The sequence below is a fragment of the Lathamus discolor genome, chromosome 9, assembly GCF_037157495.1.
Source record: "Lathamus discolor isolate bLatDis1 chromosome 9, bLatDis1.hap1, whole genome shotgun sequence".
NCBI lineage: Eukaryota > Metazoa > Chordata > Aves > Psittaciformes > Psittacidae > Lathamus > Lathamus discolor.
The window spans coordinates 23,531,768-23,548,081 of NC_088892.1; the positions used below are offsets into that span (position 1 = coordinate 23,531,768).

The window sequence follows — 16,314 nt, forward strand, 5'->3', positions numbered from 1 at the left end:
AGTAGATGGACTGGCTGTTTTAAACTGAATTTTAAAGGTTTGTGTAATGTCCTCTGCCGGGCTTTGTTTTGTGCTGGCACTTGGTAAAAGAAAAAAAAAAGTGTTTCACTTATTTTGTTGCTTTTGTTAGCAATTCTTACTCCCACACGTTAATTACAGTAATTCTGCAGCACCTTATTTCTTGCCCTGGGAGGTGGAACTTAAGTTTCGCTTTCTGCTTCAGACAAAATGTAGCATTTAGATAATGGTTGGGAGTGTCTTTCCAAATGGTGATGAGAATTTAAGTATAAACTTCTTTGGGTTTTCTTGGTGTGTGGGTTTTTTTTTTTTCTTTTGGTTTTTTTTTCTTTTCCTCTGTCTGGATTCACTAATGTTTGCTTTGTGCCATGGGCAGAACCTGAAAATACACAAGACTGCCAGAGATCTTAAACCTATGTGGCTGTTAACAGCAGGAGGGAGGGAGTGAGGAACAGTGTATTGGTACTCTAGTACTGTTATTACTGTCAGCACTTTGAATGTTTATAAATGGTACTTCCTTCTCATGTTCAGTAGCAGTTGTTACCTGTTTATTACCAGTGGGTTTAACCAGATAATGATGTCCACTTTTCTCTTAGTCATGTTCGGAAACCTGTTAAGCTAGGTTCATAGAAAACAGAAATCTAACCTGGCTGAAGATACATTACTATTAATTTGTCAGGTATCTGAGAGTAGCTTTACTAGTTTAAACTTACTGTGAATCATGTTCATGTTTTTAGCACTGACAGTGTTATCTGGAAAAACAACTTCAGTTACACTATTTCATTTAGTGGGTGTAGTCTTATCCGCAAAACCTGCTAGAGCTAAAAAAGCGATTTTGAAAGTGATTTACAAAAACCCCAATTTCATAAAACAAACACTACATAGTAACTCTGTACCTAACCTCTTTGTGATTATTTTATTGTCTTCAAAGTTCTCCCTAAAGAAGAAGATTTTTATGGTTACAATATAATTGCAAAGATACATGTATGCAAGTGTTGAGGTGCTTCCTTGTATTAGGAAGGATTTATCTGTTTCGTTTAAATTAAAAATTTTAAAACTACATCCAGGTGGCAAGTATTTAATGAATTAAGTGACTTCAGAGAAGAGAGGCTTGCATTAATCAAACCTTTTGATAGTATAAGTCATTAATATAAAGACAGAATTGGAAGGCCAGCACTTCTTCCTGGGATGAACAGTTGTGTTTTTTTTTTTCCAAGCTGCACTTGTGTGTATATTAATAAAGAACTGTGCTTTGTAAGAAATTTTATTTGCTTTTCACACTTAAAGTGGTGTTCTGTTTAAGTATTTTGCTTTCCACAATTGGATCTTAAATACTACAACCATTTTGTCACTCCCATTCCAGCCAAGCTTCCAGAAGCAGTAACTCATTTCCTGTACCCTGTTTAATGATTCTTTCTGTAGGCCAGTTGCATTATGTTGAAAGTGTGTGTTTGTCTCTCATCAGATTGGTGCTCACCAGCACTAATTTTTGTTGTGTGAGGGAATTATAGAGGATTCAAGGAATGACTTTTTTTTTTCCTTCCTTTAAGGGTTTTTGCTTTTGGTGCAGCAAAAACTTTGTTTTGCTGAAATCCTTTGAAGTCTTTGTCTGCTGTCCTTCATTTCCCTATTAAGCTTTTAGAACTTTTTTTTAATATTAAAAATCATAAGATATAAAGTTTGGGGGAGAGTAGAGGAGAGTCATTGCTCTGTTAGCGCTACTACTGTTATGAACCAAAGTACAGTATCATGTCATAGAGTCATAGAATGGTTTGTGTTGGAAAGGACCCTAAGATTATCTAGTTCCAACCCCCTTCCATGGGCAGGGGCACTTCACTACTAGATCATGTCACCAAGGCTCTGTCCAGCCTGGCCTTGAACACTGATAGGGATGGAGCATTTACCAGTTCTTTGGGCAACTTGTTCTGGTGCTTTACCACCCTGACAGTAAAGAGTTTCTTCCTTATATCCAACCTGAATGTCAGGAATATCTTTAAAAATACTTGAGGTCAATGCAGAACATTTGCAAATACTCACAGCCGTTACAGTCTACATGTCTTTTATTATTAGCTGATGAAGTCATGGACTTGTACAGGTAATGTTAAAAATAGCAGTAATAGGGTAGGGCATGAACATCTGAGAGTTCAAAATTTGATGTGCTGTAGTGTTTTATGTCATCTCAAACATTTTCATCCTTCAGTTATGTATGTGCTTTTGTATTGTTTTTTTGGGGGGGTGTTTTGTGGTTTTGTTTTTTTGTGTGTATGTGTGTGTGTTTGGTTTTGTTTTGTTCCCATTATCTAACTTTTTGTTTTCCCCCCTTAAATGTTTTGGTGATTCTCCAGAACCAACGAAACGTATGCTTTCCTTCCAAGGGTTAGCGGAGTTGGCTCATCGTGAGTATCAGGCAGGAGACTTTGAAGCAGCAGAGAGACACTGCATGCAGCTTTGGAGACAAGAGCCTGATAACACTGGTGTGCTTTTGTTACTGTCGTCCATTCACTTCCAGTGTCGCAGATTGGACAGGTAGGAGACTTAAGGAGCTATGTCAAGCTTTCTTTGTAGTGTGCTCCTCTAATAGTACTGAGCATAGCTGATTAAAGTTGTATTCTAACACTGATTTCCTTTTTTATCGCTGAGTGCAAATACTGACTAACTTCATGGCAGCAGTAAGGACTGGTCAAAAATAATGGTCTTCCTTTTTGAATTTTGTTAGGGTAAGATAATACAAATTAGAATGGCTAGCTTTACAACAAACAACAGATCTTGCCATTATTCTCATGTTATTTTAATATTGCCCGCATTAACTCAACCATACTTGTGTGTACTTGGAGGTATTTACATGTGTAAATAAAGGCTTATTTATGCCACCTGCAAGGTAGGGGTTTATGGTTTTGGTTTTTTTTAAGTTTCAAGACTGATAATTTGCTGTGAAACGGCATGCTGAGTTAAGGATTTTTGTCATCTGAAAGTTGCGTCTATATGCTTTCTGCTTGCCTGTTCCTGATACTGCTTTCTGTGCCTCAAGCATTTTTAACTTCTCTTGATCTAGCTGTAAATCTGTTTGTGCTAATGACCTTTGGACTGAAATTTGTTTTATATAGGCTTCTGAATGAAGTTGTAATAACAGTTCAGATACAGGGAAAATAAAATGGGGGAAGATACAATGGAATTTTACATCTACATCTGTCAGCTGTGTCTTGCTTCTTGAAACAAATACTGAGTGGGACCTTACTTAAAGCATACAAACGTTGAAGAGGCTTCACAGGATTTCTGTAGTGTTTTCTCCAAGTGCATCAAGTTCAGGTTTGGTGAGGTGACTTGAGCCCTACTTACTGTAAATGAGAGTTATCTTTCCTAAGCAGAATCTCAAATGGGAGCAGGGAAGGTGATAATTTAAGCTAGAACCTTAAACATAACACAGTTCTGTAAAGCAAGATTTGTTGGCTATATGTTTGGCTCAGTTAAGCATGAATGTTCATTAACAAACTGGGTAAACAGGCAAACACTGAAAGTAGATGGTGTCTGTTTGGGTTTTTTTGTTTGGTTGTTTTTTTTTTTGCCAATTCGTTGAATTTTCTTCCAGGTCTGCTCACTTCAGCACTTTGGCTATTAAACAGAATCCACTGTTGGCTGAAGCCTACTCAAATCTAGGCAATGTGTACAAGGAACGTGGACAGCTACAAGAAGCAATTGAACATTACAGACACGCACTACGCCTCAAACCAGATTTCATTGATGGATATATTAATTTGGCTGCTGCGCTGGTAGCTGCAGGTGATATGGAAGGAGCAGTACAGGCATATGTGTCTGCCCTTCAGTACAACCCTGTAAGTAATGCTTTGTTTTTATAGAAGAGCTCCATACTTATTGTCGCAGGACACACATATAGCAGGTTTCAAGCAAGTGATAAATGTTCCCTCTAATCTGTACACCATAAACTTGATAATCTACTTAATACTTCTCTTAAGGATCTTTGAAAGACTTGTGTTACAAAAAGTTTTATATTGCAGTACGGTAAGGGATGCTGATTGTGTACTTATCTGTGTTTTTGAAATAACAAAAAAGCAAGAATTCGCCCTCTAAGCTGAAGTCAGATGTTTTGGTGAATGACCTCATACTTTAGCTTTGTGTGCTTTAAGGTATTATTATTACAGTGAGAGAATCACTGCTCAATCTTTGAATGCGAGTTCTTAAAAAATCATCAGGTATGACCTTATCACAGAGTCAGAAATTTCATGGTGATGAGAGTGGCCTTCCTTAGATTTTTCACTGGGGGCTGGTTTAGAGAAGCATCATTTTTATGTTTCATAGGCTGAAGCTGAGTTTGTCAAAAAGAGACTTGTATAAAATAGATCTAGTATTTGGATTTTTGATTGTAACTCTTTTGAATTGACATTTTTAGTAAACTGTATCAGACTGCTATCTTCTATTCACTTTGTATCAAACTTAAATAATTTGTATAGTACTACTCAATATGGTGAAGGTATCTACTTGCTATTTGGTTGTATATTTTGTAAAAAATACCCCAAACCAAAACTTGAAATGCAGCATTTGTCTGGTGTGCACATATTCTTTTTGCTTTGGAAAAGCAAATGCAAACCCAGTCCAGCAAGAGCCCGGAGTCCATGTTCTTCAGGCTAGGTGACCTTGTCAAAGTCATTATGCTAAGTGTAGTAGAGCTGGTACAGTACTTCTAACCAATGTAAGATGGTGTTTTCTTAAGGAGATTTGTTTAGGTTAGAAAATTCTTTTGTTAGCGTTGACAGAAATGTCCCCATTTTCTATGGTCTTTACTGCTAGATAGTGCCTGTGCTGTGGTGAAACATGAAAGAACAAGAATGCATTGCAAGACTGTTGAAAACGGATGTGGAAAAACAAAAGGGGAGAAAAACTGCAAAATCATTATGAAGTCTATTTAAAACCTATTTAAAAGAATACAGGTTTGCAGTAGTGCTTTAAAAAAACAAACCCAAAACCAACCACCCCCTGCCCCGCCCCCGAAAAAAAAAAAGAACACACCAGGGAGGGGGGTGTGGGTGTGGATCTTCAGGAAAGCTGGAGAATGGCTTTTTTCAAGGACATGTAGGATAAGGAGAAACAGCTTTAACCTGCCAGAGGGGAGATAGAGATGAGAGCTGAGGCAGTTCTTCTCTGTGAGGGTGGTGAGTGCTGGCACAGGGTGCCTGGGGAAGCTGTCGGTGCCCCATCCCTGGCAGTGTTAAAGGCCAAGGGGCTTGGAGCAGGTGTCCCTGCCCATGGCAGGGGTTGGAATTGGGTGAGCTTCAAGATCCCTTCCGGCACAAATCAATCTGGGATTTTATGATTCATACTTATATATGTATCCTGTATGTATGTTATGATTCGTACTTACGTATGGCAACAGAACTTAAGCTGCTTGTGGCAGGGGGCATTTGTTTTTTGTTTTGTATTTCCATATGAAGAGGAATTATATGAAATACTGCTTTTTTACTTCGCTCTACTTTCTTATGGTTGTATTGTTACAGTACTAAAATCAGTAAGATAGTCTGTTGGTTGTAAATATTAGGTAAAAAAAAAATTAACATTTGTGATGTATTTTTATTTAAAATGAGCTGTAGAGGACTGGGGTTTTCCTTTGAAAGTTCTCTGTGAAGACCTTTGGGATGTCTGAAGTCCTGAAGCTGATAGTGTGATTTTGATGTTTCAGGACTTGTACTGTGTTCGTAGTGACCTGGGGAACCTGCTGAAAGCCCTGGGTCGCTTGGAAGAAGCCAAGGTAGGTGTTGCATAGAATACATGTAAACATCAGTGTTTTGAAAACCTGAACTTTGCACCAAGTCTTCAGATCTGCGCTGATCTACAGACAGTCTGAGAAACTGCTGAAAACTGAAGGCACTGAAACACCCCAGAGTAGTTGTAGGGCAAGATATGGCATGTCCATGTTTAAAAGTTGGTTTAAGTCAAGAAATGGAACATTACCCAGCCCTTCTGCTGAACTAGACTATCTGATACCATTCTGAAGTATTGGGCAGGGGCTCCATCATGCTCTTACCTGGAAATAAGTAACAGACCTTCAAATCTGAGGCTTGTCTGATCGTGCCAAGCAGAGAGCATGTGTTTAGCTTGAGATCCCTGTACAATGCAGGTGCTACTGAAAACGCTGCTCTTCTGAAGTCCTTTGTGGCTTGTAAGTGGAGAAGAAACTTATCCAAATGTTTCCTTGTAATATTGGCTTTTAAAGATTTTTATTCTTTTAACTTTTCCCTTCCCTTTATAGCGGAAGAAAGGCTAATAAATGATCAATAGCTGCAGTATGTGACACCCCTCCCCCCCAAGTATCTTCACGTCTTCCCTCTCCCCTCCCCCAAAATAAAGAAATCAGAAGGACAAAGCTGGTTTGTTTGGGAAATGAACTGATCGAAAGAAAACTTGCTGTAGTGGAAAGGTGGCTTCTAGCAGTCTTGTGTTTCCTAAACTGCGAATTTGAACACCAAGATGAGTTTAAAATTCTTGGCATATTAAAACTTGGATTGCACAAAGAAATTGTCTTGTTACAAGCCACCTTACGCGTCCGCGCTGCAGGGGTGAGGAGTGTGGAGAAGTCAGAAACACTCTGGGCTCCATGTCTGTCACTCCAAGCCCCACGCGCATGCTAAAAAGTGGAGTGTATGAACAGCGTAGCTGTCTGTTTGGCTGCAGCACCATTTGGGGGGGGTTGTGATCTTTATGGGGTAATGGGAGTGCAGGTTCAAAGTTCACTATTTTTTTTTGATTTCTCATCACAACTTGGATGTGTGTACTGTCCTAGGGCAGCCTGATTGATTTGGTCGGATCCAGGTTGAAAATATTTTGTAGTAGCATTTAGGGTTTGAACAGTCTTGGTGACACTTGGTCCGCCCACCAAGCGGACAGCTAACATGAATTGCACTTCACTGCAGCTTTAGTGTGACTGGTATAGGCCAAGACACTGCGCCTGCCTTAGGTTGCTGACTTCTTTGTTTCAGAGCTCTGGAGACACCTAGTTTGAAAGTGTTATTCTGTTTTGTGAGAATTTAATTAATGAGGAAAAACATCTTGAGTAAATTGCAATGTGTTTCTTTGGTTATCAGTCCATTTGAAAGATCAAGCCAGCAGATTCCTTACAGTTTGAACTAAAATTAAATCTCTTTGTAGATATTTCAGAGCCTTTCTTCCAAAAAAAAAAAAAAAAAAGTCCCTGCTGTATGCAATTGCCCTGATTAACCCTCTCCTGTCTGCATGTCTCCCTTGTTACACACAGATTGTCCTCATTCCCATGTGTTAAGACATGTCCAAAAAAATTGCAATTGCTTTGTTGAACTCTTACTAATGATCTTGTTTTATTTTCTCTCTTGTTTTTGGTTTTTCACCACTGATATTGTATTTAGAAGGTTTCAGGTGGGTGAAACTTCCTATTCCATGCGTAAGGTGCCTCGCTGAAGGGAGCTCGAGGCCTGGATCTAGGGCAGACACACACCTCCTCCTCCTCTTCCAGCAAGGAACGCACCGAAAAGTCACATGATGAGAAATATGGTAACGGGTTTGTAACTGCCACAGCAAAACCATTTGCCTCCATGCCTGAATCTTCTGTCTTGTGGCTTCAGAAACAGCTTAAAATATTTAATTACAAGCAAGTAATATAAGAATATTTTATACTAGTAGCCACAAATTCTTTCAAAGAAATAAAGTAAAAGTAAATTTTAATTTTATTTATTTGTTTGTTTATTTATTTATTTAAGAAATAATTGGAGATAGTTAATAGTAAAAGCTTCTAACTCTTCTGGTTGTTCATTTTTTTCCTTTTTTTCTTCTTTGTTTGGATTGCAGCGTTCTGCTCTTCTGATGATGCGCTGTGATCCTGCAGTAGCGCAAAGGCTGCGCAGCGGTAACGCGCATTGCGTGCGATTAAGCCCTCGTGAACGGTTGACTAGATGATTAATCTCTGATTGGGTGACTGCCCAAGCTCCAGGCTGTAGCCTTTTGGATAAAATTGGGATGTAATGCATTTTAGAGTCCAGACATCAAATTTAACATGCGAGTTTCTGTATGGGCCTGCCTGGTAGATTAATGATTCTGATTGGCCGTTCACTGGACCTAGGGGCAATCAATCTAGCAAAGCAGTTCGCAGCGATAGCGTGGCGCCGTGCTGTTTAGGATGCGCAGCGATTTCTTGCGCTTGCATTACAGGGACCTAAACCTTCATGCAATCCTGTCATTTGAGGTTTTGAAGCTGCAGATGATGGAATGTACATGAAGAAGCTGTGAAACAAGATACCCATTGGGTGTATCAGCTCACTTGACAAGGACCGTTAAAACTGAAGAATCTTTTTCAGTAGTTTTTCATTTTTTTAAGTAGTTTCTATCTGGTTTAGAATATTTCACAATTTCATAATTTATTTCACAGCAAAGTTGTTTTTACAGAGTAGGGATTTTGTTTTTATGCAGGTGGCAGATACTTGCACTGAGTTACTTGAATTGTTTCTAAGATGATTCCTGTGGTGACCTGATGTCTAAAGATATGTTAATTTGTTAGCAGCATAACTGAGAAATGGTGGGCTTGCACCTGGGTTTTGGTTGGCGCTGGCGCAGGATCAACAGCAGTTTGCAGCGCATTAGTTTTGGCGCAAGCTAGCCTATACTGCAGGGTCACTTTTGGCTGTTTAGAGAAGGCATACTAACAATCTTTTTTTCTCTTTTTTTTTTTTTTTTTTTTTTTTTTTTTTTTTTTTTTACAAACATCCCCTGTCCCTTGTATCTTTCTTCTTTAACTGTTTCAAGGCCTGTTACTTAAAAGCAATTGAGACTCAACCAAACTTTGCAGTGGCCTGGAGTAATCTTGGCTGTGTTTTCAATGCTCAAGGAGAAATTTGGCTTGCAATTCATCACTTTGAAAAGGTAACTATCTAAACCCAGTCAGCTTTGCTGCTAGTTTTTATTGTACATGCAGTTGTTTGCTTGTAGGTGATAGAAATTTGATCAGCAGAGAACTTCTTATGAGCCTGTTAGTTAACATCCCATTAGTTACCATCCTCTGTTGATCAGTGTTTCAGGCTGCCTGTATGCCACCAGAGAGATATATTCAAAATTGCCCTAAGAACTTCACACAAATGTCAAATATAAGAAAATTCAGTAAGTTGTTTCGTGGTTCTTTTCTGGAATAAATTTTTCAAAGCCTAATCTGGTGGGAATTCTACGTGTTTGATAGGTGAGAGGAGGAAACAACTTTCTGCTTAAACTGATTTTTCCATGTGATTTTGTTTCAGGTATTACTGTCTTTTGAGTAACAGAGGAGATCAGTTTTAAGCGTCACACAAATTCCTCTTCTCCAGAATTATTTTTCACGACTGTGGTTCACATTTCTCTATATTGATGTCATTAACTAATTTTCTTATACCTTTCACTAAGTATCTAAGTTGCATCTTAATTCAGTTTGTATAGTCTCTTAAGTTTCTGAAGTGACTTAAGACCACATTTAAGTGGTGACATTTTCTTTCTGGTAGTCATGACTTAAGATCTACAAAAATGTTAACTGCTTGGGATTTTTTTTCTTTTTTAATCTCTGCCTAGTTAGTGGTAGATTATGAAGTATTTTAATTTGGAAAGAATAGTTCCTGTAAGAAAGATTGTAAGCGTGGCCTGACAAATACTCAGATATAGCTTATTATTGCATCTTCTGTAACTTTGTTGGGTCTAAATTTTTTTTTGTGCTTTATTAGTTTGGAAGGGAGTGTTTTAGTTTAACAGCTACTGAATTTTCCCTATATATGCAATGAATTTGCTCTTTTCTTGCTCTTGTGAACCTGTCTCTATTTTCCTATGCTACTAAAGTTTTAAAATGCTGTCCTATTTTGCGGTAGATCAAGGATGTGGATCAGGTTTTTTAGCGTTTTCTTGCCTAAAACCAAATTAAAGGCAGCATGGCATGGGTAGGCAGGAGTGTTAAGTATGATCAACCTAGCATGAAATGAATGCTTAACGCTTAATTCTGCAGTAGTTGCAACTGACTGGGTAAGCAAACGAGTAAGATTGAATATAGTGTATGCTGTCATTTCTGCAGGTAAATGGCTGATGCTCTGTGATTTATATAACTCTTTCCTTCCTTACTAGGTAATTGATAAAGTCTTAGGTGCTTACAGATTGGGTTTGTCAGATCAAAACCAAAACAACCACAAACAAAAAACAACCAGAAGAAACAGCCAGCTAGGTTTCATAGGAAATGTTTTTGTGTTGATGCTCAAAACTGTTACTTCAAAAATATTTTCAGGCTGTAACACTTGACCCAAATTTTTTGGATGCTTACATCAATCTGGGAAATGTCCTGAAGGAGGCAAGGATATTTGACAGGTAAGCAGATAAGTATTGTTGCTCTCTCAGTGCCCTGTCACATGTATCAAGATAAAAATTAGCTTCCTGATATAAAATCATTTTGGGACAGCAATTGGATTATAATCTCTGGAGGCTGTAGTTTGTGGCTTTAAATTTAACACAAGCTTGCAGGGAACAGGTTAATTACTCTAACTAGCTGCATTGCACTCTGTAAATGATACAGTGATTTCTCTTTAACAGTGAATTAATGGACCAAACAGGTGCATGTTTCCTCAGCATTTTGGAATTTACATCACCTTTTTGAGAATTTATTTACTATGTACATTGTTGTGATTTGTTTAGAAATAGGATATTGAATACATCTGTCATTTTGATAGTGCTAAAGGAGCATATAATTAAAAATCTCACTTTTGAATAAAGTGAAGTTTGAACTGTAACTAAAGCATGATACATAGGTTAGTGGAGACAATAAAGACATGTAATAATATACTGTTTATATTGTTGCAGTTGAATAATGAACTGGAAAAAAGTGGAAAAAGTCTCATGCTTATCCTAGTAATGAAGAGTGCTTAAAAAATGTAGATGAAAGCTTTCCTTTTTTTCCAAAGACTTAAATTTATCACTGTACAACATCAGGTGGGAGGAAGACATTCCTGTTTTATGAAATATTTCTTCTAGTCTGCTAGTCATTACAAGATTCAGCATAGCTTTAAAATAGCATTCATCATAATACCTTGATTGTCATTTTAATTCAGGCAGTACTCTTCTGTGTTTTCAGTAACATCTTACAGGATGGATTTGTGTGTGTGTTAATACATACTCCTTGAAGTTTGGTGGGTTTTTTTTATGTAAGTAATTTTTTATGACCAAGGTAAATAAAATTGCTGTTCTGTGGATAATTGTTTACCTTGTTTTTCTTGTTACAGAGCTGTAGCAGCTTATCTACGAGCCTTGAGTTTGAGTCCAAATCATGCAGTTGTGCATGGCAACCTTGCCTGTGTGTATTATGAGCAAGGACTAATAGATCTAGCAATAGACACCTACAGGAGGGCTATTGAACTGCAACCCCACTTCCCTGATGCCTATTGTAACTTGGCCAATGCCTTGAAGGAGAAAGGCAGTGTAAGGAGTACTTTTTTCTTTGTAAATTTTTTTAAAAGTACATGAATGCTTATTTTAGGCACCAAGTGTCACCAGCTGTATCATGATGAGATGTTACACTCAGTCATGAGGAAGAATAATTCTGGAAATCTCCACCTTGAACTTGTTCAAAGTGATGGTATAATGATTTCCCATAAGCAGTGCTGTTACAACAAAAATTACCATATTAACAGTATCCTTTTTTTTGAAGGTGGTAGAAGCAGAAGAATGCTACAATACAGCTCTGCGACTTTGTCCCACTCATGCAGATTCTCTCAACAATCTAGCAAACATCAAACGGGAACAGGGGAATATTGAGGAAGCTGTCCGTCTTTATCGGAAGGCTCTTGAGGTACAGTTGAATGTAGGGAGGGAGAGATGTGGAATTCAAGTTGGGAATGTGTAATAAGACAATTTTTTTTTTCTCTTTTCGGTCATAAGCGAAGGAACATCTCTTCAGAGACCCAAGTCATAAGAGGAAGATTAAGAAATACACAAGCTTTTTTTTGATATCATGTACTTGAGAAATTTGAAAGATTGTACTTTTTCTTCCAGGTGTTTCCAGAGTTTGCTGCTGCGCATTCGAATTTAGCAAGTGTTCTGCAACAGCAAGGAAAGTTACAGGAAGCTCTGATGCATTACAAAGAGGCTATTAGGTAAATGGATACTATCTGTAATAGTCCCAGTCTTTCTTAACAGGAAAGTACCATAGCTCTTTAGAGAAAGTGGCTTATAGTAGTGTATTTTAACTCGGATAGTTGCTTTGCAAACACAAAAATTAGTATGGTTTCTCTTTGGAGGAGGAGCTTTTATTGTTCATGATAATATGTATTATCTTTATTTTTCAGAATCAGCCCCACATTTGCAGATGCTTACTCTAATATGGGAAATACTTTGAAGGAGATGCAGGATGTTCAAGGAGCTCTACAGTGCTACACCCGTGCCATTCAGATAAACCCAGCTTTTGCTGATGCCCACAGCAACCTGGCTTCTATTCACAAGGTAACATATGCAAATGATTCACTCCTAAGAGTATGGTGGGGCATTGTGAGTACTTACCCTAAGTATATTTTTATCTGCTGACTCATTTCTGTGTCCTTACAGGATTCAGGGAATATACCAGAAGCCATTGCCTCTTACCGCACTGCTCTCAAACTGAAGCCTGATTTCCCAGATGCCTACTGCAACTTGGCCCACTGTTTGCAGGTGAGGAAGATGAGGCTGCGATTGTAATTCTTAAGATTTTTCTCCAGAAAATATTAAGTATGCTCAACAAATCAGTAATTTAAATTTACAGAGTGGACTTAAGACTTAAATCAGAAGATAAGACTATATAGTAACCAACAGTTAATACTGAAGTTTTCACTTCCATTTGTGAAAGAAGCATTAGTCTCAACTTGTGAAATATGTGGTGTAGATCAAGGGAAGCTGTTGTCCTAATACTCTCAATTTCTCCCCTTTTTCTAGATTGTCTGTGATTGGACAGACTATGATGAAAGAATGAAGAAGCTGGTTGGCATTGTAGCTGATCAGCTGGAGAAAAATAGACTGCCTTCTGTCCACCCACATCATAGCATGCTGTATCCGCTTTCTCACAGTTTTAGGAAGGCTATTGCTGAGAGACATGGAAATCTGTGTTTGGACAAGGTAGGAAGTTGCAATTCAAGTACTTTGGTTTTCCCTGTTCGTACTGAAACTCTTAATACTCACATAGTTGGTATTAGCCTTTGTAAGGTTTGAGTCCCTGTCCTGTAGGGAAATGATGCATACTGTTACTCGTCTAGTTTTGAAAAGTACGTATGAGGTGTTGTTTTGCAAAAGCAGACTGGGTAAATTATTTCCTGACAGTAAGATAAATCCAGGCAGCTGTGTGATAGTATCTCTCAAAATCTGGTCCTTTCCAGCATCTGTAGTGCTTGGAACTTGACCTTGCCTCTAGAGAATCCTTGCTGGAACATGAGTTTTCTGTTCAATTAACTCTGGGCTTTCAAAATGCACTTGCTATAGTGGTTACGGCGGCAGTGTTATAGGGGCGATGCATCACATTAGGAAAGATTTGTGGTTACTCTGTTCTGAAGTACTTTGTGTACAGTAAGTAGACTAGATTATTCCAAACCCACATATTCTCTTGCTGAATTGCTTAACTTGTGTGCTGTTTCCACAAGTCTGCACAGCACCTCAAGCTGCTGAGAGTGCAGTTGCAGTCAATGGCAAATTCCTTAACTAAAATTTGATGCAACTTTTTTTTCTTTTCAAGCAGAAGGCCATAGCTGTGGGGACTTTTGAATGCTGAGATGGTTTACTTGTGCAGGTTGCAGTTGTAATTGAAAATGCGCTGTCAGCTAGTGGAAGGGTCTGGTTAGCTAATATAAAAATCTTAAACTTCAGAAGGTAACACTTAGCTTTCAAACTGGCTTGTCTTAACAGCCTGATAATACAGGCTGATGTCTGGGGAAGATGGTGAGTATGAGAACAGAAAACATGCTGTGGTGCTTTACAGAAATAGTGTTCTGGTCGCAAGTGGCTTGTACCTTGAGAACTTCCTGGTCATAGTGGTGTGGTATCAGTATATTTAATAATCAGAATACTTGAAAATACTTGGAATACTTGAAAAATAAGCTGGTAGAAAAGCAGTAATGTCAGCTTGGAGTAGTTACATCTGTCTTTGGCTGAGTGTAGGTACATGACGCATTGTATCACAGTTTGTGGATGTGACACGCTGCTCCAGTGGAGTATATACAATGCAGGTTTGAAACAACTGCCCACAGACCGCTTACTTGAATGTGGGATAAGGCTAGTTCTGCAAACTCATGTGTTGGGGATTTTTATCCCTCTGTTTAGCATTTGGTTTTGGTTTTTGAGTTTATGAACAGTTGTGTGTTTTCTTGACAGATTAATGTTCTTCACAAGCCATCATATGAGCATCCCAAGGACTTGAAGGCCAGTGAAGGTCGACTTCGCATTGGCTATGTGAGCTCTGATTTTGGAAACCATCCAACCTCGCACCTAATGCAGTCAATCCCAGGCATGCATAACCCAGACAAATTCGAGGTAAAAATATAAATGGCATACTTAAAGCATTAAGTATGGCTGTAAGTGGCATCTTTTTCTTGGTGCAGACAGGTAAACTAGGAAAGGGCAAATTTTGTTTCTAGGCTGAGTTTTTCGGTTTTGTTAGTTTGTGTTTTTTTTTTTTTGTGGGGGGGGCAGGGTTTGGTTTGGTTTTGGTTTTTTTTCCTCCTGTTAGTGGGCTTTATGCTATGGGTTGAAGAGTTCTCCAGCCCAAGCTCTTTTACCAGTATGAAGTGTTACTTAGAAAGTAGGCAAATTAGATACCTGTCCTTAGAATTAGAGTAGAATTTATGGTCCCTGGAAAACCTTTTTTAAGTTTCTGCAGCTGTTCTTCGTGTAGATGTGGTTTAGTATCAAGCTGCTACTGCCTGGTTATTTCAGGTTTACAGACAGGCATCTGTTTTTTTGGTTTTTTTTTTTCTGAATTTGTTTTGTTTTGTTCACTCTCTGCTGCTGCTATTGTTTTACATGCATTTTAATTTGGGCTACCTGAATTGCAAATACGAACTTCAGTTTGGTCTGGCTATTGCTTTTTCAAAAGGAAATGATATATTACACTTACTCCAGAAGGAGACTACAATTTAGCAATGCTAAGGACAGTTGTGTCTATAATTACTTGTATGTCATGTTAAGGGATTTAGTCTGTAAATAGATCTAATTCCCAGTTATGCTGTTTGCCCCATGACTTTTTAAATTGCTTTGGTTTTGAGCTCCTGTTTCCCATGACCTGAGAATTTGTTTATCTCTGTAAGGGACTGTAAGTCTTTCCTTCTTGCAAAACGGTGGTGTGTTTTGTTTTGATTTTTGATCTTTCTTGATTTTTGTGGGTGTCCCCCCCCCTTGCTTTTTCCTTGTTGTGAAGTCGTTGTTGTATGAAATGCTTATGGCAAAGCTGCATACTTGAATTACCAGAAGTATGACTATGAAGTGGAATTTTTCATGAAACAAATTGGTGGTCTCAGTACGTGGGGTGTGGGGAGAATATATTATTTAACCTTCAACCAGTTTAAGACAAAGGGCCAGCTCTCTTGTTCTGGATTTGTAAAGCTCTACAGAGCTAAATTTAAATGGTAAATGGAAGTTCTCTATTATTTTACTAAAAACATGCTTTTTCCTTGCAAGACAATAAGTTTTGTTGGTGCAATTTGTTCTATATTTGTATGTGCTAGGTTAGTGAAAGATGCCTGTTTGCATAACCTCTGAAACTTGAATTTGTCAGGTACATTTGCGGTTTCTTAACTGGGGAGAACTAGTCACCATTTAAAGAATCTGTTAAAAAGCTTCCCCAAGGCTTAGCTTTTCTGTTTAACCTTAGTCATCATTGTGATTCTCAATTACAAATTCAAAGGTGTCTTGTAAAAGGTGTTCTTGGAAAATCTAATGCTTATGCAAATACACTTGTTAAAATTACTTTATCTTGCACTGATGAGAATATTGCGTGTATATATGCCTATGTAAGATGCAGTGTCATACTCGAGCAGCAGCACTAGGTAAAACTGGGTCCTGATGCAAATGTGTCAAAATGCCTAATGTCTCCTTCCCTCCCCTTTTGTCTTCTTTCTCAGGTGGTAAATGTCACACAAATAAATAGAATGCAATTTATTTATTTGTAAATTATATATATTTGTAACTGATAAAATTTATAAGTTATAATTTAAAACTATCAATTTAAAATGTAAATTAAATAAAACTTAGATTAAATTATAAATGAAATGATTGTTATTATAATTAAATTATTAATTTTAATTTGAGTTATAA

General features: G+C 37.9%; 1 protein-coding gene across 3 annotated transcripts in view; it reads left to right on the plus strand.

Moving 5' to 3' along the window:
- OGT (O-linked N-acetylglucosamine (GlcNAc) transferase) overlaps nucleotides 1–16,314 on the plus strand; it is a 28,237-nt gene that overhangs the window by 1,614 nt on the left and 10,309 nt on the right. The window contains exons 2-13 of one of the 3 annotated variants that reach the window (XM_065690026.1): nucleotides 2,364–2,544; nucleotides 3,605–3,848; nucleotides 5,708–5,776; nucleotides 8,797–8,913; nucleotides 10,283–10,362; nucleotides 11,271–11,466; nucleotides 11,696–11,836; nucleotides 12,040–12,140; nucleotides 12,333–12,486; nucleotides 12,589–12,690; nucleotides 12,952–13,131; nucleotides 14,377–14,535. In XM_065690026.1, coding sequence (XP_065546098.1) covers nucleotides 2,364–2,544; nucleotides 3,605–3,848; nucleotides 5,708–5,776; nucleotides 8,797–8,913; nucleotides 10,283–10,362; nucleotides 11,271–11,466; nucleotides 11,696–11,836; nucleotides 12,040–12,140; nucleotides 12,333–12,486; nucleotides 12,589–12,690; nucleotides 12,952–13,131; nucleotides 14,377–14,535 — 1,724 coding nt within the window. Of the gene's footprint in view, nucleotides 1–2,363; nucleotides 2,545–3,604; nucleotides 3,849–5,707; nucleotides 5,777–7,406; nucleotides 7,552–8,796; nucleotides 8,914–10,282; nucleotides 10,363–11,270; nucleotides 11,467–11,695; nucleotides 11,837–12,039; nucleotides 12,141–12,332; nucleotides 12,487–12,588; nucleotides 12,691–12,951; nucleotides 13,132–14,376; nucleotides 14,536–16,314 lie in introns of those variants that run through there. The other 2 variants (XM_065690027.1, XM_065690029.1) reach the window with 2 other exon arrangements.